Source organism: Dendrobates tinctorius, unplaced genomic scaffold (assembly GCF_039654945.1).
Source record: "Dendrobates tinctorius isolate UK_male_01 unplaced genomic scaffold, ASM3965494v1 ptg000293l, whole genome shotgun sequence".
Classification (NCBI taxonomy): domain Eukaryota; kingdom Metazoa; phylum Chordata; class Amphibia; order Anura; family Dendrobatidae; genus Dendrobates; species Dendrobates tinctorius.
Genome location: NW_027361960.1, coordinates 8,789,651 through 8,817,199, shown reverse-complemented (window position 1 = coordinate 8,817,199; position 27,549 = coordinate 8,789,651). Strand labels below are relative to the sequence as shown.

Here is a 27,549-nt window from a genome sequence, read left to right as displayed (position 1 = left end):
CGCTCGTCTCTCCACAGGAAGCGCCGCAGGAAGCTGACGACGAGAAACAGTCCAGCCTGTTCTCGCGCGATCAGCGATAACCAGCGGGGGAGCCGGTCGTAGGTAAGTATCAGACACAGCGATATCGCTAGCAATATCGCTGTAACGTCACTAGTTATAGCGATATTGCTAGCGATATCTCTTAGTGTGACAGGCCCTTAAGACACTAAGTCGGCAAAACTTACAAAAAATGCATCTACTCAGTCTCATGAAACCCCTCCCCAACAAAAGTTTAGTTTACAAGAGAAAAGGCTAAAAACAGGAGAATATGAAAAGTAAACATTTTTCAAAATAGAAAAATGGACAATTAGTAATATTTAAAAGCATGTTTATTTTTAGCTAACTGATCAATGAACCACTAGTGATGCAACAAAATAGAATGCCAATAGCAAGGCTACCAATTTCTTTAGCAATCCAGAATTTTAAATCATAAGAAGTTAAAAACGAAAATGACCTTTAACTATGAGTTTTATAGCAGTCTATAATAATTCTGCAGGTGGATAAAAGATATACAAGTTATTGTCACAAACATGCAATGACACATAATAGGATTCTGATTTAACTTGTGGGCTGTCTTCAATCTCTTCAGTTTCTGTACAGTTTTCCATCTTAAAATCTTTTGTAAAACATAATTCAATTTGTCCAAGAGTTTGTATGTCTTCACCCTGAAAGGTCAATTACAGATTAGTTAAAAAGATATTCAAGTACTGTTGTTTTATAAACTGTACCCATGAATCAACCAGAAAGGAAAACCTGCCGAAGCAGACACATCTGCTTATTACTTTGAGGACAAGGATTTTCTAGTTTTATGTGCCCAGTATGTACACTTTGAAATCTGCCTGAAAAAGAGCTGATTAAATACTCAAAAAAATGAACATACAGCGGATGAAATAACTGTGCACTATGATTAAGACCAGAACAGTTCGAAACATGCAAGACTGCACTCATTCCCGGGAATGTCTGTTTTTTTTTTAAATTTAGAAACTTTGGATTTTAACCCTTTAACGACCGCTGATACACCTTTTAACTGCGGCAGTTAAGGGAACTTATTCCTCAGCGCCACTTTTTAACGCCACTGCGAAATAAGGGTATAGCGCCCCCCAGTGTCAGATCATCAGGGCTGGATTTTATAGTCCCCTGTCACGTGATCGCTGTTATTCACCAAATAATGGAAATCACACAAAAAAAAAGTCTGATTTAATATGTGACCCCCATTTGGTGTTGTGTGTTGCCTAAGGCTACACATAAGTACTATACATGATTTGTGTTGTGTTAGTGTTGCGCAGGCGCTGTGGCTATTGATCGCCTGTATTTCCCGCACATATGAGCGGGATCGATTTTGCGTCTTTTTGCTTATTTTTGTTTTTAGTTTTCTATTTTTTTTATTTTTCCAACTGCTGGCATATTTTTTTAAAAAAATTTTTATTTATTTTTTTTTCTTTTTATATGCCGGTTTCTTTTATCTAATCTCTATGGGACACTTGTACATTTTTCTTTTTCCTTCTTCAAATATCTTGGGCCTGTATTTCCATAGGTGTTGATAGCCATCTGTGGCATCATTTTATGAGAACCACCACATGTCGAATAGGTTTCCTCACCATAGCTTTTAGTTGCGCTTGCTCTATTGATACATGGGTCTCTTGCTTCTTTCATCTAGCGCCACTCAGGTATATAAATAAATAATGGAAATATTGTGGCTCACATCTTGGCGTCAGCACTTTATTCACACAATACTATATGATATTGTGCAAAATAAACATAATAAATTAGATAAAAAATACAAAATAAAAAAATAATAAAGTTCTTTGTATTTGATTAAATGGTATATCTTTTGTTTATTACCTTGTGTTGCGGTTGGAATGCATACAATGTTTTCCTTCCGGCTGTGTGTGCACACGGACATACTTATTTTACATACGATCTTAAAGCACTGCTGTTCTATTTGCTCACTGGACTTTTGATACATGTTTTATTAGGTACTCCGTGTTGCCCATGGCTACAAATGATGCCTCACATGCATCTTTGACTGAGTTGGTCACATGACCTAAGGTCCTGTTTGCTTTTTTTCATTTAACTAATGACGTATTATGTATTCTAAGTCTGGTCCCTTTTTCCAATATCGATGGGATGTTCACATTTCCTGTTTATTTCAAACACCTTGGCTTTGTGTCTACATATGGGTTCAATGGGTTTATAGCCCTTTGTGGCACATTATTCATTTGATTTAACCATCACGTGACCCCAAGGTCCTTTTTCTTGTGGTTCTTTTTCCGTCTGCCTCTATTGATACACAGGCCTCTTGTTCAGTTTGTTTTTTGCTGGGTTCCCATGACTAAGCTGTGTGTTGGCTGTTCTTGACAAGCCTCTCACACCTGACTAATTGACGATTTGCCTAATGACTTTGACTACATAAGGTTGACAAGCCTCTCTCTCCCTCACTTTCCTTTGAGGAAGCCATGTGGTGTGGCGATACGCGTGGGGTCTTTCCCCCTCTCCCCCTTGTGACCGCTCACTCTTATTCTCCAGGATCCAACAGGTCTTATTCAGCCTTAATTACCTTCGCTCCCCTGTGTTTATTTCTCAGAGGGTTTTTGTTTTCATCTAGCCCTTTTCTGGATTCCATTTATGTGTTTTTATGGGGCTTTAGGCAGCAACTATTGATTATTGTACTGTATTATATTTCATGGTGACTGTTGGTCTTACCTGGATAATTATTGTTTGCCACTGATATTACTATTGTATCTTTTGACTAATTTCCAGGTTTTTCTGGTGTGTCTTGATTAATTTTTGTCATTATTGTCAGTGGCTCTATGTGTGTTTCATTATAACACACTCGTGATGCACATAGTGGAGGAGGGGTTCTTTCTGCATGTGGGGCACTTATAAGGCCCTTCATGCTGCTGTACATTTGATAACCTTTTTTGTTTTTTAATTGTTTTTAAATTTGTCTCTTGCTTGTCTAACTTTCATTGTCTCAATAAAAATTAAAAATTGTTATTTGTCATACCATTTGTGGTGATCCTTGCCTTTACACGCTACTTTTTCCTCTTTTTGTCTCTCAATAACACAAGTATGTATTACCAGCAATGTAAATCTGTTACCTGATGTGGAGGAAGACACTGAATTTTCGGGTTAATTCCAAACGCATTAAAAATTGCATCTTTGATCTCTTTCACCTAAAAATCAAAATAAAGAAAATGAAAAACACTATATCTGCACAAATTATTGCTAAAATGAAGATGAATGCATATAATTTCTCTCAACTGAACCCCAACCCGAGACTTCAGCGTACCTGAAGGTAAATTTAAATTGCAAAGCATAAATCAATTCATTACCAACATTTAGAGCTACTCATGAATACATTCATTGAATAGCATTCAATCTATAGGAACATTAGCCATACAGCCGGATATAACCATGAAACAGTTTTGCAAATTCACACTCAACCAAAATTATTTTCTGTACTAGTAAAATTTAAAAAGAAATATAGAAAACTTTAGGTCTTCATAAAATAAAATCTAAGGGAGGTGTGTCTTGCACATGGCAGGTTAGGCAACAGAATCACTGAGCGCCTGTCTGTCCCTGATAATAACCCACCTTGTAGACACGACTGTACAACAGGATCTAGCAAATATCTTTTTTTTTTTTTTACTACATTAAACCTCAGCCTGATGAAAAGATATATTTCAAGATGGGACAAGCAGTTTCCTCAGCCTCTCCACATGGCAGCAATACCTTGACACACTTCATCCAGTGTGGTCAGTACCAGCTCAGGCATTACACACCTGTAGCCTTTAGACAGGTGTAAGGAGGTGAACAAGAGAGAAGACCAGTATGATGCTTAGCTAAGTAACTGCAAACGAACACCGCCACCTGCTAGTCAAAGGCAAAACTGAACGTAAAGAACAAATTATAGTACTGGGTAGTAGTAAGTCCAACAGTGGAAGTGCAAGTTCCTGGGGAAGAGACTAAAGACGACACCAAGTCAGGTGACACCTGGTCGGGCTGAGTTGGCACCAGAACCTATACCAGGGAGATCGTGTGGGTGCAAAGTGGGCTTACAGGCATCATCACCATAGAATTGGCACAAAGCGTTCAAAAGACTTACAGGCATCATCACCATAGAATTGCCACAAAGCGTTCGAAGACTGTAAGCAGTTCCAGTAGAAGATCGTAAGTAGCACCATTAGAAGACAGTAACCAGATCTGAACCAGGCTCGGGAGACCATCTGGCTGTAGCAGAGGGCAGTTACTTCCAGCGAAGAAGTATGATACAGGGTGTGGGTTGAACAGAGATGTCCAACGCAACAAGCTAATGTGACCGCTTTCCAGGGGATCCAGCAATTAAATAACAGGAGGAGGATTGGCTGTGTATCCCTCTGCCACTGTGAAAGACGTCCCATAACCTTAAGGCTAAGTGCACACGTACCGGAACTCTCGCGGAAATTACCGCGAGAATTCCGGAATTCCAAACTAGCATTTTGCAAGCATATTTAGCTTGCAAAATGCTAGCGTTTTCCAAGCGATCTGTAGCATCGCTTGGAGAACTGATTGACAGGTTGGTCACACTCGTCAAGCACAGTGTTTGACAAGTGTGCCCAACTTTTTACTACTGAGGCCGCCTATGTGGCTTCAGTAGTAAAAGATAGAATGTAAAAAAAAAAAAAAAAAAAACGGTGTTATTCTCACCCTCCGACGTCCCGCGCATCCGTTCCCAGTAATCCTTTGCGAAAATGCCCGCGATGACATCAGTTCTCGCGGGATCGCGACGTCTCGCGGTAATTCGCGATGACGTCGCGCGAATGACCGCGAGACTTCGCGATCCCGCGAGAAGGGACGTCATCGCAAGCATTTTCGCAAAGGACTACTGGGAACGAGAGCGTGGAGAGAGGCGGGAAGGCTGCGCGGGATGTCGGAGGGTGAGAATAACAATATTTTTTATTTTAAATTCTATTTTTTACAGGGATATGGTACCCAAAGCCCGGAGGACAGTCTTCTCTCCTCCGGACCGTGGGTACCATCCGCAAATGTTCTGCTTACTTTCTGCATGGTGTGCACAGCCACATGCGGGAAGTAAGCGGAACAATGCATTCCTATGGGTGCGGGATCGCCGCGATTCCGCAAATTAATGAGCATGCTGCGTTTTTTACCGCGAAGCGATTCCGCCGCGGTAAAAACCGCAGTATTAGCACAGCATTGCGGAATCCCATAGGAATGCATGGGATGCTTATTTTTCGCGTTTTCGCGGCAAAATCGCGCGGTTAAAACCGCCGCGGAAACGCGAAAAAAACGCCACGTGTGAACTCAGCCTAACCCTAATTCTCACGCAGCAGTGCTGTAAGGTGAAACTCTGAACTCAGGTAACCTCAGTGATGAACTGCAGGAGGCATTGTCTCCTGTCAGTTCATGACTGGGAGGCCCCATAGAGCAGTGACATCACCTGATGTCACTGTTCTATAGGGGAGATTGTCGTGGGACACTCGTTATTAATTGGACTGTGTCGGACAGGGAGTATACGGTTTATTTTTTTGCTTTATTACAGGAGACTGAGGGCGTCGCTTGGATCTGGGCGGGCAATAAAATATGAAAAGTGTTGTGTTTTATTTAGTTAAAATACTTTATTCTTGTGTGTTTCTTTAACCCTTTATTATTATAAGATTATTAATGGATGGGTGACTTATTGACGCCTCTCAACATTAACCCCTTATTACCCCATATCCCACCGCTACACGGGAGTGGGAAGAGAGAGGCTAAGCACCGGAATTGGCGCATCTTATAGATGAGCCATTTCTGGGGCGGCTGCGGGCTGGTATTTGTAGCCAGGGGACCCAATATCCAAGGCACCTTCCTAGGCTGTGATTATCAGCCCGCAGCTGTCTACGTAGCTTTTCTGGCTATAAAATATAAGGGGACCCCACTTCATTTTTTTGGGGGTCCCCCTATTTTAATAGCCAGTAAAGGCTATGCATTCAGCTGCGGGCTGATATTCATATCCTGGGAAGGGGCCATGGGTATTTTAACCCCCTTCCCAGGCTAAAAATATTGGCACCCGGCCGTTGGCCTTCCCCCTCTGGCGCAGAAATTTGCGCAGGAGCCCACAACATTTTTTTTTCCATTTTTTTCTTTTATGAAACATTGTTCATTAATAAACATGGACATATCTATGAGTATATCTATGGATATATCTATATCTCTCTATCTATCCCATATCTATCCCATATCTGTCCTATACCTGTCCATCTATCCCATATCTATCTATCTATCCCATATCTACAGTATCTATCTATACCATATCTATCTGTCTATCCCATATCTATCTATCTATCTATCCCATATCTATCTATCTATCCCATATCTATTTATCTATCTATCCCATATCTATCTATCCCATATCTATCTATCCCATATGTATCTATCCCATATCTATTTATCTATCTATCCCATATCTATCTATCCCATATCTATCTATCCCATATCTATCTATTCCATATCTATCTATCCCACATCTATCTATCCCACATCTATCCCATATCTATCTCATATCTATCTATCCCATATCTATCTAGCTATCTATCTCATATCTATCCCATATCTATCTATCCCATATCTATTTATCTATCTATCCCATATCTATCTATTCCATATCTAACTATCTATCCCATATCTATCTATCCCATATCTATTTATCTATCTATCCCATATCTATCTATCCCATATCTATCTATCCCATATCTATCTATCTATCCCATATCTATCTATCTATCTATCCCATATCTATTTAGCCCATATCTATTTATCTATCTATCCCATATCTATCTATCTATCCCATATCTATCTATCCCATATCTATCAATCTATCTATCTATCCCATATATATCTATCCAATATCTATCTATCCAATATCTATCCCATATCTATCTATCCCATATCTATTTATCTATCTATCCCATATCTAACTATCTATCCCATATCTATCTATCTATCCCATATCTATCTGTCCCATATCTATCTATCCCATATCTATCTATACCATATATTTTACTCTTCGCCACGACAGCACCCACTGGAGGTATCGGATCCGCCCATTTGGAACAGGAAACCCTACAGGAAAGATAAAAGGGGCGGTCCGCCTTTCCTCCTCAGTTTTGGTTTCCTGTTCCAAATGGAGCAGGATCCTGCAGGATCTTACCCGGGCCATGCATCCGCCTGTGCGGTCTCCTCGGGAACGGCAGGGGCTGCGGTCCGGAAGCAGCGTCGGGGGAGATTCCGTTTGACAGCTCCCCCCTCGTCTGGTGGCATAGTGGTAATGACCGGGTCCGGGGAGGGCCGCCCGGTCTTACCAGGGAGCAGGCCGGGCCGGTCCGGTATCCGGGGGATCCCCCCCCCAAATCGGTGGGGATATAGCGTGGAGGTGAGGCCATGAGCGCGCGAGCCACGCGTGTGAGTAGCGGTGGCGCGGAAGCCGGCCGGCACCCGACGCTCCTATACCCCGGAAGTAATGGTTGAACTTCCGGGGTAGGATGGCGATGACGCGGCGCATGCGCCCTGTGACAGGGCGACTTCCGGGGGCACGACAAGAAGGAAGATAAAACAGCGCTGCAGCGCTGCATCGTTGGAACCATGTCGTCCCCCGCAGAGTCGCAAACCCAAGCAGGGGATTCAGCTGGGGGCAACTCCACCAGGGACCGCAGCGCCAGGACAGAGACTGCCCGCAGGAGCGAGGCAGCAGAAACCCGATCCAGACCGTCTCAGCCATCCGACCCGGTATTAAGCTTCACTGGGTGAGTGTGCAAAGTATATACTCTACCTATTAAGCTAACCTCCTCCCTCTCCCCCCTCTCTCTTTACCTTTGACCTCTCACTTCAGTCAAAGAAAAAAGAAAAAACTAAACATAAAGAATGCGCATTATGTTCAGATCCTCTCCCTGACTCCTACCCCAAAAAACTCTGCAAACAATGCACGAAAGAGACCAGGCAGGGGTCGACGATATCTTCCAAAGATATCCGAGCCATAATTAGGGAGGAAATACAAGCCATCAACCGCGCCAGCACTCCCGCAGAGTCCAGTCATAAAAAACAGGTCATTGTTAGTTCAGAGTCAGAGGAAGAACAGGAGTTAAACTCAGGCTCCGCATCCACGTCCTCATCGTCATCCTCGGAGATGGAAGGACGCGCATGTTTTCCACTGGACAGCGTAGATAACCTTGTAAAAGCGGTTAGAAATACTATGGGATGTGAAGAAGAAAGGGGAGCCCAAACCGCACAGGACATTATGTTTGCGGGATTGGCAGAGAAAAAGAGGAGATCATTTCCGGTGATACCGGCAATTAAGGACCTCATCAAAAGAGAGTGGGAGAAACACGACCAGAGGGGTTTTCTCCCATCAGCCTCAAAACGGAAATACCCATTCACTGATGAGGATCTATTAAAATGGACTAAAGTACCAAAGGTGGATGCCGTCATATCCTCCACTTCCAAACAGACCTCGATCCCGGTCGAGGACGCAGGATTGTTAGCAGACCCATTAGACCGAAAAGCTGAATCTTCGCTCAAAAGGTCCTGGGAATCCACCACCGGGGTATTCAAACCCGCAATAGCCAGCACATGTACTGCTAGATCAATGCTGGTATGGCTAGATCAATTAGACCAGCAGATTGAGCAAAGAGTGTCAAGGGAGAAACTGCGTGCAGCCATCCCGTTGATAAGAGGTGCAGCTGCCTTTATGGCAGACGCTTCAGCGCACACCCTAAGACTGGCAGCGAGGTCGGCAGCCCTGGTGAATAACGCCAGACGCGCGCTGTGGATAAAGAGCTGGAAAGGGGATGCACAATCAAAAATCCAAAATTAGTGCAACCCCATGCGAGGGTGAGTTCCTCTTTGGAAAAGCCTTAGACGAAATTCTCGCCAAGGCAAAAGAAAGGAAAAAGGCCTTCAGTGATTCTCCCATTCCGTTTTATAGGAAAACCTTTAAAAGGCGGCCATTCGGGAGAAGAAGGCAGTTGGACAGAACGAACAGATGGGCCACGAAAGACGAAAAGCAGAAGGGTACCATCTTCAGAGGGCCAACATATAGGAGAGATAAAAATTAAGAGTTTAGACCCACCAGTTGGGGGTAGATTAAAATTTTTTTTTACCAAGTGGGAACAAATTACGTTAAACCCATGGATTTTGAACATAATCAAAGAAGGAATAAAGATTGAATTCCTTCGGATTCCCTATGAGTTCTTTGTTATAACTCGCCTTAATTCCTCAGTTCAGCAAAAGGCTCTCGAAGACGAGATTCGAGTCCTACTAGCTAAAAAAGTTTTAGCTGACGTCCCTGAGGAACAACAGGGTAGAGGTTTTTACTCTCCCCTGTTTTTGGTGCCTAAACCAGACGGTACGTTTAGAACCATTATTAATTTAAAGAAGCTAAATTCATTTATAAAAAATTATAATTTCAAAATGGAATCAATTAGATCCACTATAAAGCTTCTTTTCCCAGATTGCGTAATGGCAGGGATTGATTTAAAAGATGCTTATTATCATCTCCCTATACACAACAGATGCCAGAAATACCTAAGAGTCGCAGTGGAAGTCGAGGGAAGGATTCGTCATTTCCAATACGCGGCCATGCCCTTCGGGCTTTCCACGGCACCAAGAATATTTACCAAGGTGATGGCAGAAGTGATGGCCTACCTTCGCCAAAAAGACACACTAATTGTGCCATATCTAGACGACTTCCTAATAATTGGGAATTCAGTCAAACAATGTACTGAACGCGTAACTGACGCAATCTCCTCTTTTCAGAGCCTTGGCTGGATCATCAATATCCAAAAGTCCAGACTCGATCCGCAATCTCTCCAGACATTTCTGGGATTTCATCTAGATTCTTTGACCCAGAGATGTCTACTACCTCAGGTAAAAATCACCCTCACAAAACAAAAAATACAAGCAGCTATAGATAAACCACGTGTATCCTTGAGAGAAGCAATGTCACTGTTAGGATCACTAAATTCTTGCACCCCGGCAGTCCGGTGGGCCCAGTACCATGTCCGTACGCTACAACACCAGATCCTCCAAGAGGATAAGCGACATAGTGGTCATTTGCAGAGCAAAATAACCCTGTCACAAGAAGTCTTGACTTCCCTAGAGTGGTGGTTAGACGATAACCATTTATGTTCAGGAGTTCCATGGGTTATAGTTCCATCCTGTATCGTAACCACCGATGCCAGTCCCCAGGGCTGGGGAGCCCACATGGAGAATGGGTTTCGTCAGGGAAGGTGGAGTAAAGAGGAATGCGATTACTCATCTAATTTAAAAGAACTGACTGCAGTGTTCTATGCTCTATACAACTTCCTTCCGCAGCTCCAACAGAAGCATGTAAGGATCCTGTCGGACAACACCACCACAGTGGCATATATAAACAGACAAGGAGGAACTCGATCAGAGACTCTGATGTCTTCAGCGTCAAGAATTTTAAACTTAGCAGAAAACTATTTTTTGTCCCTCTCGGCCCTTCATATCAGAGGCGAGAGCAATCAAAAGGCAGACTTCCTAAGCCGACACACTCTACGACAAGGAGAGTGGTGCCTCAATCGGAAGGTCTTCAGGGACATAGTAGCCTCATGGGGACAACCCGAGGTGGACCTTTTCGCCACAAAGAAGAACAGGCAGATAAAAACATTTGCCTCCCTATCTCCGTCAGATCACCCAGACATTCTGGACGCCTTTCTGACTCCATGGAATTTCAACCTGGCGTATGCGTTCCCTCCATTGATCCTCCTACCTCAAGTAATTCGGAAGATCAGAGACGACAAAGCAAGAATAATCTTAATAGCACCGTTCTGGCCAAAAAGACCGTGGTTTTCGTGGCTTCAGATTATGTCAATAACAGATCCTTGGATCCTTCCGACTGCCAATCTACTCTCCCAAGGCCCCTTTTTCCACCCTCAAGTGCTCATCTTGCACTTGACGGCGTGGAATTTGAGAGGCAGTTATTGAGGACAAGAGGATTCTCGGAGTCCTTAATTACTACACTACTACAAAGTAGAAAACAGTCCACAACCCAAATTTACACTAGAATATGGGAAAAAATTTCTTCAATTCCATACAGTACCTCATACAGCAGAAGTTCCGATAATCCCAATCTTAGAATTTCTGCAGAAGGGGAAAGACTTAGGCTTAGCAGTAAATACACTAAGAGTACAAATATCGGCATTAGGAGCACTATATGGCCATAATATAGCAGGCAACAAGTGGATAACTCGTTTCATTACAGCATGTGAACGAATAGCTCCAATCCACATACCCTCCGTCCCTACATGGGATCTAAATCTGGTCTTAGACGCCCTAACGGTAGACCCCTTTGAGCCGATCGACACAATACCCTTCAAATACTTAGCACTTAAAATGGCCCTCTTAGTATCACTGACCTCAGCTAGAAGAGTAGGTGATATCCAGGCCTTGTCAATAGATCCACCGTTTTTCCAAGAATACCAAGACAGATTGGTATTAAAACCAGACCCTGCCTACCTGCCAAAAGTGGCAACAAAATACCATAGATCTCAGGAGATACTCCTCCCAACCTTCTATGAAAATCCCTCTACTCCGGAAGAGCAGAAGTTCCATACTCTGGACGTCAAAAGAACTGTCCTGAAATATATTGAGAGGTCCAACAGTTGGAGGCAGAGTAGGGCCCTATTTGTTTCATTTCAGGGCTGTAAGCAGGGGTATGGAGTCACGAAGAGCACCATTTCCCGGTGGATCAGAGAGGCCATTTGTTTAGCCTACTCCGCAAAAAACGAAGATCCTCCAGGGAACATCAGGGCACATTCCACCAGGGCAATGGCAACTTCTTGGGCGGAAAAGGGAGATGTTCCGATTGAAACTATATGTAAGGCGGCAGTTTGGTCATCCCCTTCTACCTTCTATAACCACTACAGACTTGATCTTTCATCAACCTCTGACTTAAGCTTTGGCAGGACTATCCTTGGCACGGTGGTCCCACCCAGGTGATGGTCTCTGGAATCTCTCCAGTGGGTGCTGTCGTGGCGAAGAGTAAAAAGCCGGATTACTTACCGGTAATGCTCTTTTAAGGAGTCCACGACAGCACCCGTTCACTTCCCCCCCTAAGGATATCAATAGTTAAAGTATATTAACCAAATAATGGATAAGAAAGATGTTAAAATAAGAGAACATTGCCTAATCCTTGGCGGTCCCTCTGGTACTCTGAAACGAAAAACTGAGGAGGAAAGGCGGACCGCCCCTTTTATCTTTCCTGTAGGGTTTCCTGTTCCAAATGGGCAGATCCGATACCTCCAGTGGGTGCTGTTGTGGACTCATTAAAAGAGCATTACCGGTAAGTAATCCGGCTTATCTATCCCATATCTATTTATCTATCCCATATCTATCCCATATCTATCTATCCCATATCTATCTGTCTATCTATCCCATATCTATCTATCCCATATCTATCTATGCCATATCTATCTATCTATCCCATATCTATTTATCTATCCCATATCTATCTATCCCATATCTAACTATCTATCCCATATCTAACTATCTATCCCATATCTATCTATCTATCTATCTATCTATCTATCTATCCCATATCTATTTATCCCATATCTATCTATCCCATATCTATCTATCCCATATCTAACTATCTATCCCATATCTATCTATCCATCTCATATCTATCTATCTATCTATCTATCCCATATCTATCTATCCCATATCTATCTATCTATCTATCCCATATCTATCTATCCCATATCTATTTATCTATCTATCCCATATCTATCTATCCCATATCTATTTATCTATCTATCACATATCTATCTATCCCATATCTATCTATCTATCTATCCCATATCTATCTATCTATCCCATATCTATCTATCTCATATCTATCAATCTATCTATCCCATATCTATCTATCCCATATCTATCTATCTATCTCATATCTATCTATCCTATATCTATGTATCCCATATCTATCTATAATAATAAATTTTATTTCTATAGCGCCGACATGTTCCGCAGCACTTTACATTTCAGAGGGGACTTGTACAGACGATAGACATTACAGCATAACAATAATCACATAGATCATAACATACCAAGAGGAATGAGGGCCCTGCTCGCAAGCTTACAATCTATGAGGAAAAAAGGTAGACACGAAAGGTGGGTGGTAACAGTTGCACTGATTGTTTGGACCAGCCATAATGTTAAGTGTGTAACAGTACAGACACAGAGGGCTAATGGATGCACAAAGCATGTGGGAACATGATGCGGGGAACCTGGTTATGGTAAAACTTTTGACTGTGCCACACAGGGATAGTTAGGCTAATGTGTTGAGGCGGTAGGCTAGTCTGAATAAATGCATTTATAGGGCACACTTAAAATTGTAGAGATTGGGGACCTGGGAACTGCATTCCAAAAAATTGGCGCAGCACGTGTAAAGTCTTGGAGACTGGAGTGGGAGGTTCTGAGTACTGAGGATGCTAACCTCAGATCATCAGCAGAACGGAGGGCACGGGTAGGGTGGTGGACTGAAACGAGGGAGATGTAGGGTGTTGCTGAGCCATGGAGTGCTTTGTGGGTGTGGTAAATAAGTTTGTACTGGATTCTGGAGTGGATGGGTAGCCAGTGTAAGGACTGGCACATGGTAGAGGCATCGGTGTAACGATTGGCGAGGAATGTGATCCTGGCTGCAGCATTCAAGACAGATTGGAGGGGGGAAAGTTTGGAAAGAGGGAGACCGATTAGAAGACAGTTACAATAGTCCAGACGAGAATGAATAACAGACACAGTAAGAGTTTTTGCGGAGTCAAAGATAAGAAAAGGTTGAAGTCTAGATATGTTTTTGAGATGCAGATAACAAAAGCGAGCCAGTGATCGGATGTGGGGGGTGAATGAAAGCTCGGAGTCAAGTATGACCCCAAGACAGCGGGCATGTTGCTGGGGAGTAATAGTGGAACCACACACAGAAATGGCAATGTCGGGTATAGGTACATTAGTAGAGGGAGAAAACACGAGGAGTTCAGTCTTTGACAGGTTCAGTTTCAGATATAGTGAGGACATGATGTTAGACACAGCGTTTAGACAATCGCTGGTGTTTTCTAAAAAGGCAGGCGTGATGTCAGGAGAGGAAGCGTATAATTGGGTGTCATCAGCATAGAGATGGTACTGGAATCCAAATCTACTGATTGTTTGACCAATAGGGGCAGTGTACAAAGAAAAGAGGAGGGGGCCTAGAACCGATCCTTGAGGAACCCCAACAGTAATGGGAAGATGAGAGGAGGAGGAGCCAGCAAAAGATACAGTAAAGGAGTGGTTAGAGAGATAGGAGGAAAACCAGGAGAGAACGGTGTCCTTAATGCCGATGGAGCGGAGCATAGTGAGGAGGAGCTGGTGATCCACCGTGTTGAATGCTGCAGAGAGATCCAAGAGAATTAGCATGAAATAGTAACCATTTGATTTAGTTGTTAGTAGATCATTAGAGACTTTAGTGAGGGCAGTTTCAGTAGAGTGTAAAGAGCGGAAACCGGATTGGAGAGGGTCGAGAAGAGAGTTATGAAAGAGATAGCGGATAAGACGGGAGTGGACCAGGCGTTCCAGGAGTTTAGCGATGAAGAGAAGATTAGAGACAAGTCTATAGTTAGCAGCACAGTTTTGGTCGAGGGATGGGTTTTTAAGTAGTGGATGTATGATGGAATGCTTAAATAAGGAGGGAACGATACCAGAAGAGAGAGAGGTTAAATATTTTAGTTAGGTGAGTGGTGACATCAGGGGAAAGGGACTGGAGCAGATGTGAAGGAATTGGGTCACTGGTGCAAGTGTTTGGGCGAGAAGATGCAAGCAGCCTTCTTACTTCTGCTGTGACTGGTTCAAAATCACAGCGTGAGCTAGATGCAGTGGGGGAGGGAGGACAGTGCATGGCATGAGGTGATTGGGAGATAATTTCCTGTCGGATATGGTCAATTTATTCTTTGAAGTAATTGGCCAGATCGTCAACTCGAAGCTCAGTGGTTGGGGCCTGCACTCTTGAGTTGAACAGGGAATGAAAAGTGTCAGAGACGTTTAGGGTTATTGAACAGTGAGGTGATGAGGGTGATGAAATAGGTTTGTTTGGAGAGGTGAAAGGCAGTGTTGTATGTTCTAAGCATAAACTTATACTGTAATGGATGAAATTTTCATGTAGATTGGATTTTCTCCATAGATGTTCGGCACACCTGGAGCACCGCTGCAGGAAACGTGTTTGCAGGGTGTCCCAGGGTTGTCGCTGTCTTTGTCGTGTTGTTCTATGTATAGGAGGTGCAAATTCATCCAGGGCAGTTTGAAGTGTTTCATTGTAATGCTTCAGAGCAGAATCAGGACATGAGAGGGAGGAGATAGGGACCTGTTGTGAGTTCATTCTCTGGTTCACCAATTGTGAGTTCTCCTTCCAGACTCCCTCTGGTGGTAACAGGAGGTAGTGAGGCTGATTTGATCGGCGGAGACCTACCACCTGGGAATGATGATAATGATGACTGGACTTCAGGAGTCTCAGATTGGATTTAAGGCAGCCGACGCCCTATTCAGTTGCTGGTGATCCTTCTGCTTGTCAGGTCTTTGTTCTCAGCTCTGTTCCAGTCAGCTCAAGCTAAGTTTCTCTGTTAATGTTCACACTTGATATTGTTGGTCTATTCAGTTTTTTGTGGTCAGTCAGCCCCGGCTTGGGCTGTGCTGAATTTCCACTCTTATCTGTGCTTGCCAATTTGCTTTTTGTCCCTTATTTGGCCTCTTTTTGCTCTGTCTCAGAATATTTCAGAGTGCTGATATAGTGGGAGAAGTCTAGCGACTTCAGGGTTATTTTTGCTATCAGATGTGTTGGACATTATTTTTGTAGGGTTTTTTGCAGATTGCAGACAGTGTCTTTCCTTTCCTCTCCTTTCTAGTTAGTTTGGGCCCCATCGTTTGCTCAGCCTATTTTCCTACCTGTGTTTGTGTTTTCATCTTGTTTCACCGTCAATACATGTGTGGGGGCTGTCTATTACTTTGGGGTCTGCTCTGGGGCAGTTAGTTTTCCCCTTTTCTTGCTTTAGGCTTATGTAGTCCTCCGGCCGTGATGAGGCATCTAGGTTCATCGTAGGCACGCTCCACGGCTGCTGCTAGTTGTGTGGTAGGATCAGGGATCTGCAATCTGCATAGTTACCAACCTCTCTGGTTTTTCTGGGCTGAGAACGTTTAGGTTTTTTCCTCCTCGGTGACCCATTCATAACAGAATCACCAGCCATACCGCAGATTCTAGGGTGCTCAAAAGCAGGAAAGAGTTGTTAAAAAAAATAAAAAAAAAGGTGTCAGAATTTTTTTTTTTTTTATATGTATTTTTTCCTCTTTTTCTCTGGGGCCGTAGGATTTTTTTTTTCCTAATGGAGATTAAGCAATTGTCTGATCGTGTGGAGCAACTTGCTGCTGAAGTGCAGGGAATATCCACCTACCTCATTCAGTCACATGTTGCTGAACCTAAGATCCCTACTCCTGATGTGTTTTCTGGGGATCGGTCTAAATTTCTGAATTTTAAGAATTGTAAATTATTTCTTGCCTTGAAGCCTAACTCATCGGGGAGCTCTGCGCAGCAGGTTAAAATTGTCATCTCCTTGCTGCGCGGCGATCCCCAGGATTGGGTTTTTTCTTTGACACCTGAAAATCCTATTCTGACTAATGTGGATGCATTTTTTCAAGCCTTGGGGTTGTTGTATGATGAACCTAATGCTGTTGATCATGCTGAGAGAACCCTGTTGGCATTAGACCAGGGTCAGGATTCTGCAGTTATACTGTCAAAAATTCCAAAAGTGGGAGGTCCTTACTACATGGAATGATAGTGCATTGGCAGCTCTCTTTCGGAAGGGTTTATCAGAGACCATAAAATATGTTATGGTGGGATTTCCTGTTCCCTCTGGTCTGGATGATTCTATGTCATTAGCCTTCAAGTTGATCGGCGTTTACGTGAACGTAAAACTACACGGGAGGCACTGCCACCTTTTGAAAAAACGTCTGAACCTATGCAATGTGATGGAGTTTTGTCTAGGGCGCAACGTCAGGAGTTTAGAAGGCGTAATAAGCTGTGTTTTTTCTGTGGAGACGTCTCTCATACTATTTCTGTTTGCCCTAAACAAGAGAAACGTTTTGCACACACATTTGCTGTGGGCAGTGTACAACCTAAGTTTCTTTTGGCAATTACCCTGATCTGTTCCTTATCCACGTTTTCCACGAAGGCTTTTGTGGATTCAGGAGGAGCATTGAATCTGATGGATTTGGACTTTGCTAAATGTTACAGTTCTTCCATGACGCCTCTGCGGACGCCTATTCCTTTGAGGGGTATTGATGCTACTCCTTTGGCGTAGAATAAACCTCAGTTTTGGACCCAGGTGACAATGCGAGTTGCCCCAGACCACCAAGAAAATTGTAAATTTTTGGTGCTGCATAATTTGCAAGATACTATTGTTCTGGGTTTTCCTTGGTTGCAAACTCATAATACAGTTTTGGATTGGAGATCTGGGTTTGTGGTGAGTTGGAGTCGTCAGTGTGTTCTTAGGGACGCTCCTGTTTTCTCCACCTCACCTCAGTCTCATGATATTCCTGATCATCTAGCCGATTTTTCTGATGTATTTCGTGAGAGCAAGTCTGCGTCTTTGCCTCCTCATAGGAGTTATTTCCTAAGGGTCGGCTTTTCAAATTATCAGTACCCGAACATGATGCTATGCAATCCTATATTAAGGAGTCATTGGAGAAGGGTCATATTAGACCATCCCCGTCACCTTTAGGTGCTGTTTTTTTTTTTGTGGCCAAGAAAGATGGTTCATTAAGACCGTATATTGATTATCGTTCCCTTAACAAGATGATGGTTAAATATCAGTACCCATTACCTCTGATGTCTGATTTATTCTTCAGAGTTAAGAGTGCCTGCTGGTTTACTAAGCTTGACCTCAGGGGGGCGTATAATCTTATTCGCATCAAGCACGGGGATGAATGGAAGACGGCGTTTAATACTCCGGAGGGACATTTTGAGTACCTGGTGATGCCTTTTGGGCTCACTAATGCCCCTTCTGTCTTCCAGTCCTTTATGAATATTTTCCGTGACTTTGTGGATACGTTTTTGATCATCTATCTGGATGATATTTTGATCTTTTCTAGTGATTGGGATTCTCATGTGGAACACGTCCGGACTGTGTTCTGGATTTTGAGGGAGAATTCCCTGTTTGTTAAGGGATCGAAATGCCTCTTTGGTGTACAGAGGATTTCATTTTTGGGATTTATCCTATCTCCATCAACTATTGAAATGGACCCGGCCAAGGTACAGGCCATTTATGATTGGGTTCAGCCTACTTCTTTGAAGGCCCTCCAGAAGTTTTTGGGTTTTGCTAATTTCTATCGTAAATTTATAGGTAATTTTTCTGGTATTGTCAAACCACTGACTGATCTGACCAAGAAGGGCGCTGATGTGCTGAATTGGTCTCCTGAGGCTATATCAGCATTTCAGGAGCTTAAGCAGAGATTTACTTCAGCTCCAGTTTTGCGGCAACCCGATGTCTCACTTCCATTTCAGGTAGAGGTAGATGCTTCTGAGATTGATGCAGGAGCTGTTTTGTCCCAGAAAGACCCTGTGACTTCTAAGATGAATCCCTGTGCCTTCTTTTCTCGAAAGTTCTCTCCATCTGAACGCATCTATGATGTGGGGAATCGGGAATTGTTGGCCATGAAGTGGGCATTTGAGGAGTGGAGACATTGGTTGGAGGGAGCTAGACATCAGGTTGTGGTCCTCACCGATCACAAGAATTTGATTTATTTGGAGTCAGCCAAACGCTTGAATCCTAGACAGGCTAGATGGGCCTTGTTTTTCACGCGTTTTAATTTTGTGGTCTCTTTTCTTCCGGGCACTAAGAATGTTAAGGCAGACGCCCTTTCTAGGAGTTTCTTTGCCGATTCTCTTAGTGTGACCGAGCCTACTACCATCCTAGGTGAAGGAGTAGTTCTTTTTGCCATTTTGCCTGATTTGAGACGTGCCCTGGAGGAATTTCAGGAGGATAAACCTGAGCGTTGCCCTATGGGAAAATTGTATGTTCCTGACCAGTGGAGAAAGAGAGTGATGTCTGAAATTCATTGCTCCGCATTGGCTGGTCATCCAGGTATTTTTGGTACCAGAGATTTGGTGAGTCGGTCCTTTTGGTGGCCTGCCTTATCTCGTGACGGCAGGAATTTTGTACAGTCCTGTGGGACTTGTTCTCGATCTAAACCCTGTTCTCGTTCTAGTGGGTTGCTGATGCCCTTGCCGGTGCCCAGGAGGCCATGGACCCATATCTCAATGGATTTTATTTCTGATCTTCCTGTCTCTCAGAGAATGACTTATCTGGGTGATTTGTGATAGATTTTCGAAGATGGTCCATCTTGTACCACTCCCAAAGTTGCCATCTTCCGCTGAGTTGGTGCCCTTGTTTTTACAACAGGTGGTTCGGTTACATGGGATTCCTGAGAACATTGTGTCCGACAGAGGAGTCTAGTTTGTTCCAGAATCTGAAAAGCCTTTTGCTCCAATCTTGGAATTCAGTTATCCTTCTCCTCTGTGTTTCATCCCCAGACCAATGGACAGACTGAGAGAACAAACCAGACCTTGGAGTCTTATTTGAGATGTTTTATATCTGCTGATCAGGATGATTGGGTCTCATTTTTACCCTTGGCCGAATTCGCACTGAATAATAGAGCTAGTTCTGCCACTTTGAAGTCACCCTTTTTCTGTAATTTTGGGTTTCATCCTCGATTCTCTTCAGGGCAAGTGGAATCTTCATCCTGCCCAGGTGTGGACACTGTGGTTAAGAGAATGCAGCAGATATGGGACCAAGTGGTGGATAAGTTGTCACTCTCTCAGGAAAAGGTCCAGCGATTTCCCAACCGGCATAGGACCATTGGTCCCCGGTTTAAAGTGGGTGATATGGTTTGGTTGTCATCTAAGAATATTCCTATGAAGGTTGCATCTCCTAAGTTTAAGCCAAGATTTATTGGTCTTTAGAGGATTTTGGAAATTCTTAATCCTGTTTCGTTTCGATTGGCTCTTCCAGTTACGTTCAAGATCCATAACGTATTTCACAAATCTCTGTTGAAGAGGTTTGTTGAGCCAGTGGTGCCTGTGGCGGCACCTCCTGACCCTTTGTTGGTTGAGGGCAATGTGGAATATGAGGTAGAGAAAATATTGGATTCTCGTTTGGCTAGACGGAGACTGCAGTATTTGGTCAAATGGAAGGGTTATGGTCAGGAGGATAATTCTTGGGTCTCTGCCTCGGATATTCATGCCAATAGATTGGTTCGTGCTTTTCACCGGGCCCATCCTGATTGGCCTGGTGGCGTGGATGAGGGTTCGGTGACCCGCTCCTCAAGGGGGGGTACTGTTGTGAGTTCATTCTCTGGTTCACCAATTGTGAGTTCTCCTTCCAGACTCCCTCTGGTGGTAACAGGAGGTAGTGAGGCTGATTTGATCAGTGGAGATCTACCACCTGGGAATGATGATGATGATGATTGGACTTCAGGAGTCTCAGATTGGATTTAAGGCAGCCGACGCCATATTCAGTTGCTGGTGATCCTTCTGCTTGTCAGGTCTTTGTTCTCAGCTCTGTTCCAGTCAGCTCAAGCTGTTTCTCTATTAATGTTCACACTTGATTTTGTTGGTCTATTCAGTTTTTTGTGGTCAGCCAGCCCCGGCTTGGGATGTGCTGAATTTCCACTCTTATTTATCTGTGTTTGCCAATTTGCTTTTTGTCCCTTATTTGGCCTCTTTTTGCTCTGTCTCAGAATATTTCAGAGTGCGGATATAGTGGGAGAAGTCTAGCGACTTCAGGGTTATTTTTGCTATCAGAAGTGTTGGACTTTATTTTTGTAGGGTTTTTTGCAGATTGCAGACAGTGTCTTTCCTTTCCTCTCCTTTCTAGTTAGTTTGGGCCCCATCGTTTGCTCAGCCTATTTTCCTACCTGTTTGTGTTTTCATCTTGTTTCACCGTCAATACATGTGTGGGGGCTGTCTATTACTTTGGGGTCTGCTCTGGGGCAGTTAGTTTTCCCTTTTCTTGCTTTAGGCTTATGTAGTCCTCCGGCCGTGACGAGGCATCTAGGTTCATCGTAGGCACGCTCCACGGCTGCTGCTAGTTGTGTGGTAGGATCAGGGATCTGCAATCTGCATAGTTACCAACCTCTCTAGTTTTTCTGGGCTGAGCATGTTTAGGTTTTTTCCTCCTCGGTGACCCATTCATAACAGGGACCACTGAAGACTGCAAATTCTTCATAAGTTTCTGGGTGTTAATGGCCTGTATGTTTCTATAAGTATGGACAGTGGGGGTGACTTGAGCAGCCTGGCAGTTCTAGATAGAGAATGAAAGAAGGTTGTGATCAGAGAGCGGGAGAGGAGAGTTTGCGAAATCATCCACTGCACAAAGCCGGGAGAAAAGCAAGTCGAGGGAGTTTCCGTCTTCATGCATTCGAGAATTAGTAAACTGCGAAAGGCCAAACGAGGAGGTTAGAGATAAAAGGTGGGTAACAGATGGGAAGAGCAATGGGGATGTTGAAATCGCCCATGATGAGGGTAGGGATGTCACAGGAGAGAAAATGTGGAAGCCAAGTGGCAAAATGATCCAGGAACTGATGGGAGGGGCCGGGAGGACGATACACCACCACCACTCTCATGGAGAAGGGGACGTAGAGTCTGACAGCATGGACCTCAAAAGAAGGGAAGACTAGTGAGGATACTTGAGGGATAACCTGAAAGGTACATTTTGGTGATAGGAGCAGACCAATGCCTCCACCTGCTCTTTTGTCTGATCTTGGGGAATAAGAGAAGTGTCATCCCCCTATGAAAGAGCAGCAGCAGCGGTAGTGACTGACTGCTGGATCCAGGTTTCAGTAAGAGCCACGAGGTTAAGAGAATTTGAAAGGAAGAAGTCATGGATGAAGGAGAGTTTATTACACACTGAACAAGAATTCCAAAGGGCACAATTAAGAGAGACAGAAGGCATGCAGGGAATATTAATAAGATTAGAGGGGTTTCTAAGTGTAGCAATTGGGGGGTTTGACTTTCTATAACATGGGGGACCATATCTATCTATCCCATATCCATCTATCTATCCCCATATCCATCTATCTATCCCATATCCATCTATCTATCCCATATTCATCCATCTATCTATCCCATAGCCATCTATCCCATAGCCATCCATCTATCCCATATCCATCTATCCCATATCCATCTATCCCATATCCATCCATCCCATATCCATCCATCTATCCCATATCCATCCATCTATCCCATATCCATCTATTCCATATCCATCCATCCCATATCCATCCATCCATCCCATATCCATCCATCCATCCCATCTATCCCATATCCATCTATCCCATATCCATCTATTCCATATCCATCTATTCCATATCCATCTATTCCATATCCATCTATCCCATATCTATCGATCTATCTCATATCTTTCTATCCCATATATATGTAATGTCTGTCTGTCTGTGTAATGGAGCGTGGGTTGGACAAATGTAAAAGAGGAGGTAGGACATAAATGACATCACAAATTTTTTTTGTTAAATAACATCTTTATTTAGCTTACAAAAACGCATACAAATCCGCAGGCAAAACCGCACTAAAAAACGGTATCAAATCCACGGCAAAAACACATCAAAAACGCACCTGCGTTTTCTGCCAAGAGCTGCGGTTGTGCGGAAAAATCCGCAGGAGAATCCACACTGTGTGCACATACCCTTTGTGTGGATTATTAAGTGGCCCTTTAAGTCAATATCCAGCTCTTTACGAGTTTACAGATATGACAAGGGAAATACCAAGGCCAGGTATCCATCCACAGACAGCTGTTTCGGGGTGACTTAAAGGGCCACTTAATATGGTGGTAATGGTGGTTTCCGAAAGGAGCCACTCCTCGGCTGGGTCCCTCCCGGGAGGAAGATCTGGCTGGTCCCGTGTTTGAAACTCCTAAATGAGGCTCCACGGACTTTATTTGCATATTTGTATTTCCCAGGGAGCATTGCACCTAGGATTTCACTGATTGAGCGCCTTTGCCGGCTGCCGCAGTGTTTTCTTTGACTGGTCTCCCAGAGGTCAGTGATTAGATTTGTGATGTTGGTCTACTAGGCATTGCTCCCATCTAGCCAGAATCCTACTCCACACTGATGAGGGGCAACACCCCGAAACAGCTGTCTGTGGATGGATACCTGGCCTTGGTATTTCCCTTGTCATAACACCAGCAGCAGATACAGCAGGAGACAAATAAACTCCTGATGCAACAAATTCAACAGCAACAGAGGCAGATGGAACTTCTGGTGGGAGACATCCAAGGCAGAGAAACCACACCAACCCTAAAACCAGGTGATGACTCTTACGTGAGGAAGACGGTAAGAAGAACATTGCAAAAGATGACCCCGGGTGATGATGTTGAGGCATTCCTGGTGGTGTTTGAAAGGGTGGCGGAGTGGGAGAATTTGCCTACGGAGCAGTGGACGGAGGTTCTGGTGCCATATTTGACAGGTGAACTGCAGAAGGCGTATGACTTGGTGTTGCAGGACGCAAAAGATTAAGCCAAGTTAAAAGCTGAGATCCTGGCACCATTAGGAGTGATGTGGATAAGAAGCCATAATCAAGTTCCAAAGAAATTCAAACTGCAGGCTCAGAGCGGCCCCAGTGTCAGCACAAACTATTAGTCGAAATTTAAATATAATTAAATTCTATAGCAGGAAACCAATGAGAAATCAAGAAGACATAAAAAAGCTAGACTTCCGTATGCCAAAATGAACGTGAGTAAGCCAAAATCCTTCTGGGAAAGTGTCTTGGGGACAGACGAGACCAAGATAGAGCAAATCATTATACTGTTTACGAAAAATGGAATGAGGCCTACAAAGAAAATAAATCAGTACTTACAGTCAAATATAGTGGAGGTTCAAAGATGTGTTGGGATTGATTTGCTGCCTCTGGTACTGGGTGCCTTGACTGTGTGCAAGGCATCATGAAAGCTGAATATTACCAAAGGATTTTGGGTCACAATGTAGTATCCAGTGGGGGAGGCATGGTTTGCAGGGGACAGGAGCAAACCTGTTTCACTGGAGCTACTGTAAATCCCTTAAAGGGAATCTGTCACCCTATTTTTCGCCTATCAGCTGCCGGCACCAACAACAGGGGCTTATCGACAGTATTCTGTAATGCTGTAGATAAGCCCCCGATGTAACCTGAAAGATAAGAAAAACGAGTTATGTTATACTCACCAGGGGTGGTCCGGTCTTGGTCCGATGGGTGTTGCGGTCCAGCGCCTCCCCCATCTTCTAATGGAGACGTCCTCTTTTTTGCTGCCTGTCGTGGCTCCTGCGCAGGCGCACTGCTCTGCCCTGTTGAAGGCAGAGCAGAATACTGCAGTGCGCAGGCGCCAGACCTCTCCTGGCGTCTGCGCACTGCAGGACTCTGCTCTGCCCTCAACAGGGCGAGCAGTGTGCCTGCGCAGGAGCCGCGATGGGAAGGAAAGAAGAGGACGTCAACACTAGAAGATGGGAGGCGCCAGACCGGACCGCGACTCCCTCTGGACCCGGACCACCCCTGGGTGAGTAATCTAACTCATTTTTCTTATCTTTCAGGTTACATCGGGGGCTTATCTACAGCATTACAGAATGCTGTAGATAACCCCTAATGTCGGTTCCCGCAGCTGATAGGCGAAAAATAGGGTGACAGATTCCCTTTATAAAAGCTACCAATAGCTTACTTAAAAAGTGGATTTTTTTAAATTAACAGCTACAGGAGACCTATTGGAATATACCAGGACTGAGACATATGAAGAAAGGAATTGATTTATTGAAAGAAAAGCCTTTTATAGGACAGAGGAGGAATGACTGTGTGAGAGATGGTGACTCATCTTTGTCTGACCTGAGGACTTCAGATAATATGGCCACTTATACAGGGCTGAAGAGGATTTCCAATAGCAGCTCCTTCTCTTCTGGAGTGAAAGTTCTAAGCTTCATGAATTTAAATTACCTGGGATTATAACTAATAAAGCCAGGAAAATACAGCAACAGCTGGACACAGCTCTTTTTGATGCGGGGCTCTCATGTGGAGGAGAAGCCCCTTGACACATTGTCAGATCGTAGGGGACTGGGGTGACCGTTGCGAAACCAGTTGAAAAGGAGGTGGGCACGTCACCACCGCGGGACAGTATGAGCGTCCACTCTGCTCTGACGCCAGAGAAGCGCTCCGGGGTTCAATCTGACAGTCGGGACGCCGGAGCGAGCATACTAACAATAGGCCCTGCCGGCTTCAGAGGAGGTGGACGAACGCCAGGGAAATGCAGTGCAGAAGACTACAGGACAGGTCAGTGGGGCTCTGCCCTGGGACAACGCAGTGGACCAAGATATGGACTATAAGGGGGGACTGTGCCAAAACCCTTTAAATAAGACTCCGGACATGTTACATACAAGATACTCCTCCGGACCTATGGCCGAGGCGGGTGGTAACCTACAACCTCACTCTATCATATACCTGTGCCACCCTTAAATCTTTGTCTAACGCTCGCGCCCTGACTGGTTGGCGAAAGCGTGGGGATGTGGCCCCACTGTGCTGCAAACCGGACTACCCTGGAAGGGGTGTGACTAAGAAGCTACCTTGGTGTTCACTGGAGCCTCTGATGGTGAAGTCAGGCTTGTGTGGCAGGTAGCTGCCAGGTACCACTCCAGGGTGGTGTCTGGCTGTGGCTGCTGATTCTACTGGGGAAAGGAACACTGTTATGAATGGGTCACCGAGGAGGATGGAAAAACAGGCTAAGCCATCAGAAAACCAGAGAGGTTGGTAACTAAGCGGATTGCAGACCTCTGATCCTATCCACACAACTAGCAGTAGTCGTGGAGCATACCTACGATGCCCTAGACACCTTGGCACAGCCAGAGAGCTAACTAAGCCTAAAGCTAGAAAAAGGTGAAATCTAAACTGACCCAGAGCAGACCCCAAAAAGGAATAGATAGCCCCCAAACATATATTGTCGGTGAGACATGAAACACAAACGCAGGCGAAAAATAGACTGAGCAAACGATGGGGCCCAAACTGACTAGACAGGAAAGACACTGTCTGCAATCATGCAAAAACCCTGAAAAATCCAACACGTCTGATGTACAAAAAAACACTGAAGTCACACGACTTCGCCCCCACTATATCAGAACTCCAGTATGAACTTGGAGCAAAGCAAAAGAGAACAATATAACAGGGGACTGAACAAACTGACACAGGCTGTAACCTATGGAGCGGTGATCCAGCACAGCCCCCAGAGGAGCAAGCTGAACCCGCACAAAGCAGAGAGAGACAAAACCAGATCAAATGCAAAGGATTAGCAAATGAACCACTGAGCTGAACAATGCAGGATCAGGGCAGGAGACATCAGACCTCTGAATGCACAGGAAAGCAATCACCAGCAGGGTTTGCAGGAAGTCTGCAGACTTAAATACTCCAATCAGTAACCCCAGATCTCCAATCGTGGTCATCATCATCATCATCATCATCATCATCAGGTGGCAGACCTCTGTCAAGCTGGCCAGCTCCACTACCTCCAGTAACCACCGGAGGGAGCAGGGGGAGCTTCAGCTCAGAAGTCTGAGCCAGGGAATTCACAACAGAACACCAACAGATGCGGGCGAGTGTCGACGGGCATGACTGGAAGGCGAGCACGGCTGGTACTCTGGTGAGTAGGCGGGCACGGCTGGCATTCTGGGCACGCAGGCCAGCACGGCTGGCACGCAGGCCGGACTGAAACTGGTTCTGGTAGGACAGGAACATAAGCAGGCACCAGTGGGATAAGGGAACAGGCAGAGCTGGGACTGATTTGCGAAGGACAGAGACACGGATTGGAATGAGTGGTATTGGGTAACAGGTAGGGAACTGATCAGACTGGAAGGTCAAAGACCCGCAGGGTGCGGAATGGGAGCAGAGCAGAACCGCAAGGTTGCAAAGCAGAGGGCAGAACAGAACCGCCGGTTGCGGAGCAACAAGCAGAGCAAAGAAGCAGGATGCGGAACAAGAGCGGAGCAAAGCCGCAGGGTTGCGGAGCAAGAGCAGAGCTGCAGGGTTGCGGCGCGAGAGCAGAGCCGAAAGGCTGTGGAGTAAGAGCAGAGCCGCAGGTGTTATGAACTGGTCACCGAGGAGGATGGCAGGAACAGGTTAGGCCACCAGGAAACCGAAAAGGTTGGTAACGTAGCGGTTTGCAGACCCCTAATCCTAACAACACAACTAGCAGTAGCTGTAGGGCGTACCTACGATGCCCTAGATAAGCCTAATGCAAGAAAGGTGAAATCTAAACAGCCCTGGAGTAGAACCCCAAAGGAATAGATGATCCCCAAACATATATTGTCGGTGAGACAAGATGAGGCACAAACACAGGCAGAAAATAGACTGAGCAAATGATGGGGCCCAAACTGTCTAGACAGGATAGGACAGGAAAGACACTGTCTACAATCACGCAA

At 44.6% G+C, this 27,549-nt stretch overlaps 1 protein-coding gene across 2 annotated transcripts in view; it reads right to left on the bottom strand.

The window, feature by feature from the left end:
• Window positions 1-350: 350 nt before the first annotated feature.
• Window positions 351-27,549, bottom strand: part of RNASET2 (ribonuclease T2) — a 208,907-nt gene continuing 181,708 nt past the window's right edge. For both annotated transcript variants that reach the window (XM_073560105.1, XM_073560104.1), the window contains exons 9-10: window positions 3,141-3,215; window positions 351-704 (exon numbers count right to left, since the gene is read on the bottom strand). In XM_073560105.1, coding sequence (XP_073416206.1) covers window positions 519-704; window positions 3,141-3,215 — 261 coding nt within the window. In that variant the 3' untranslated portion in view covers window positions 351-518. The remainder of the gene's footprint in view (window positions 705-3,140; window positions 3,216-27,549) is intronic.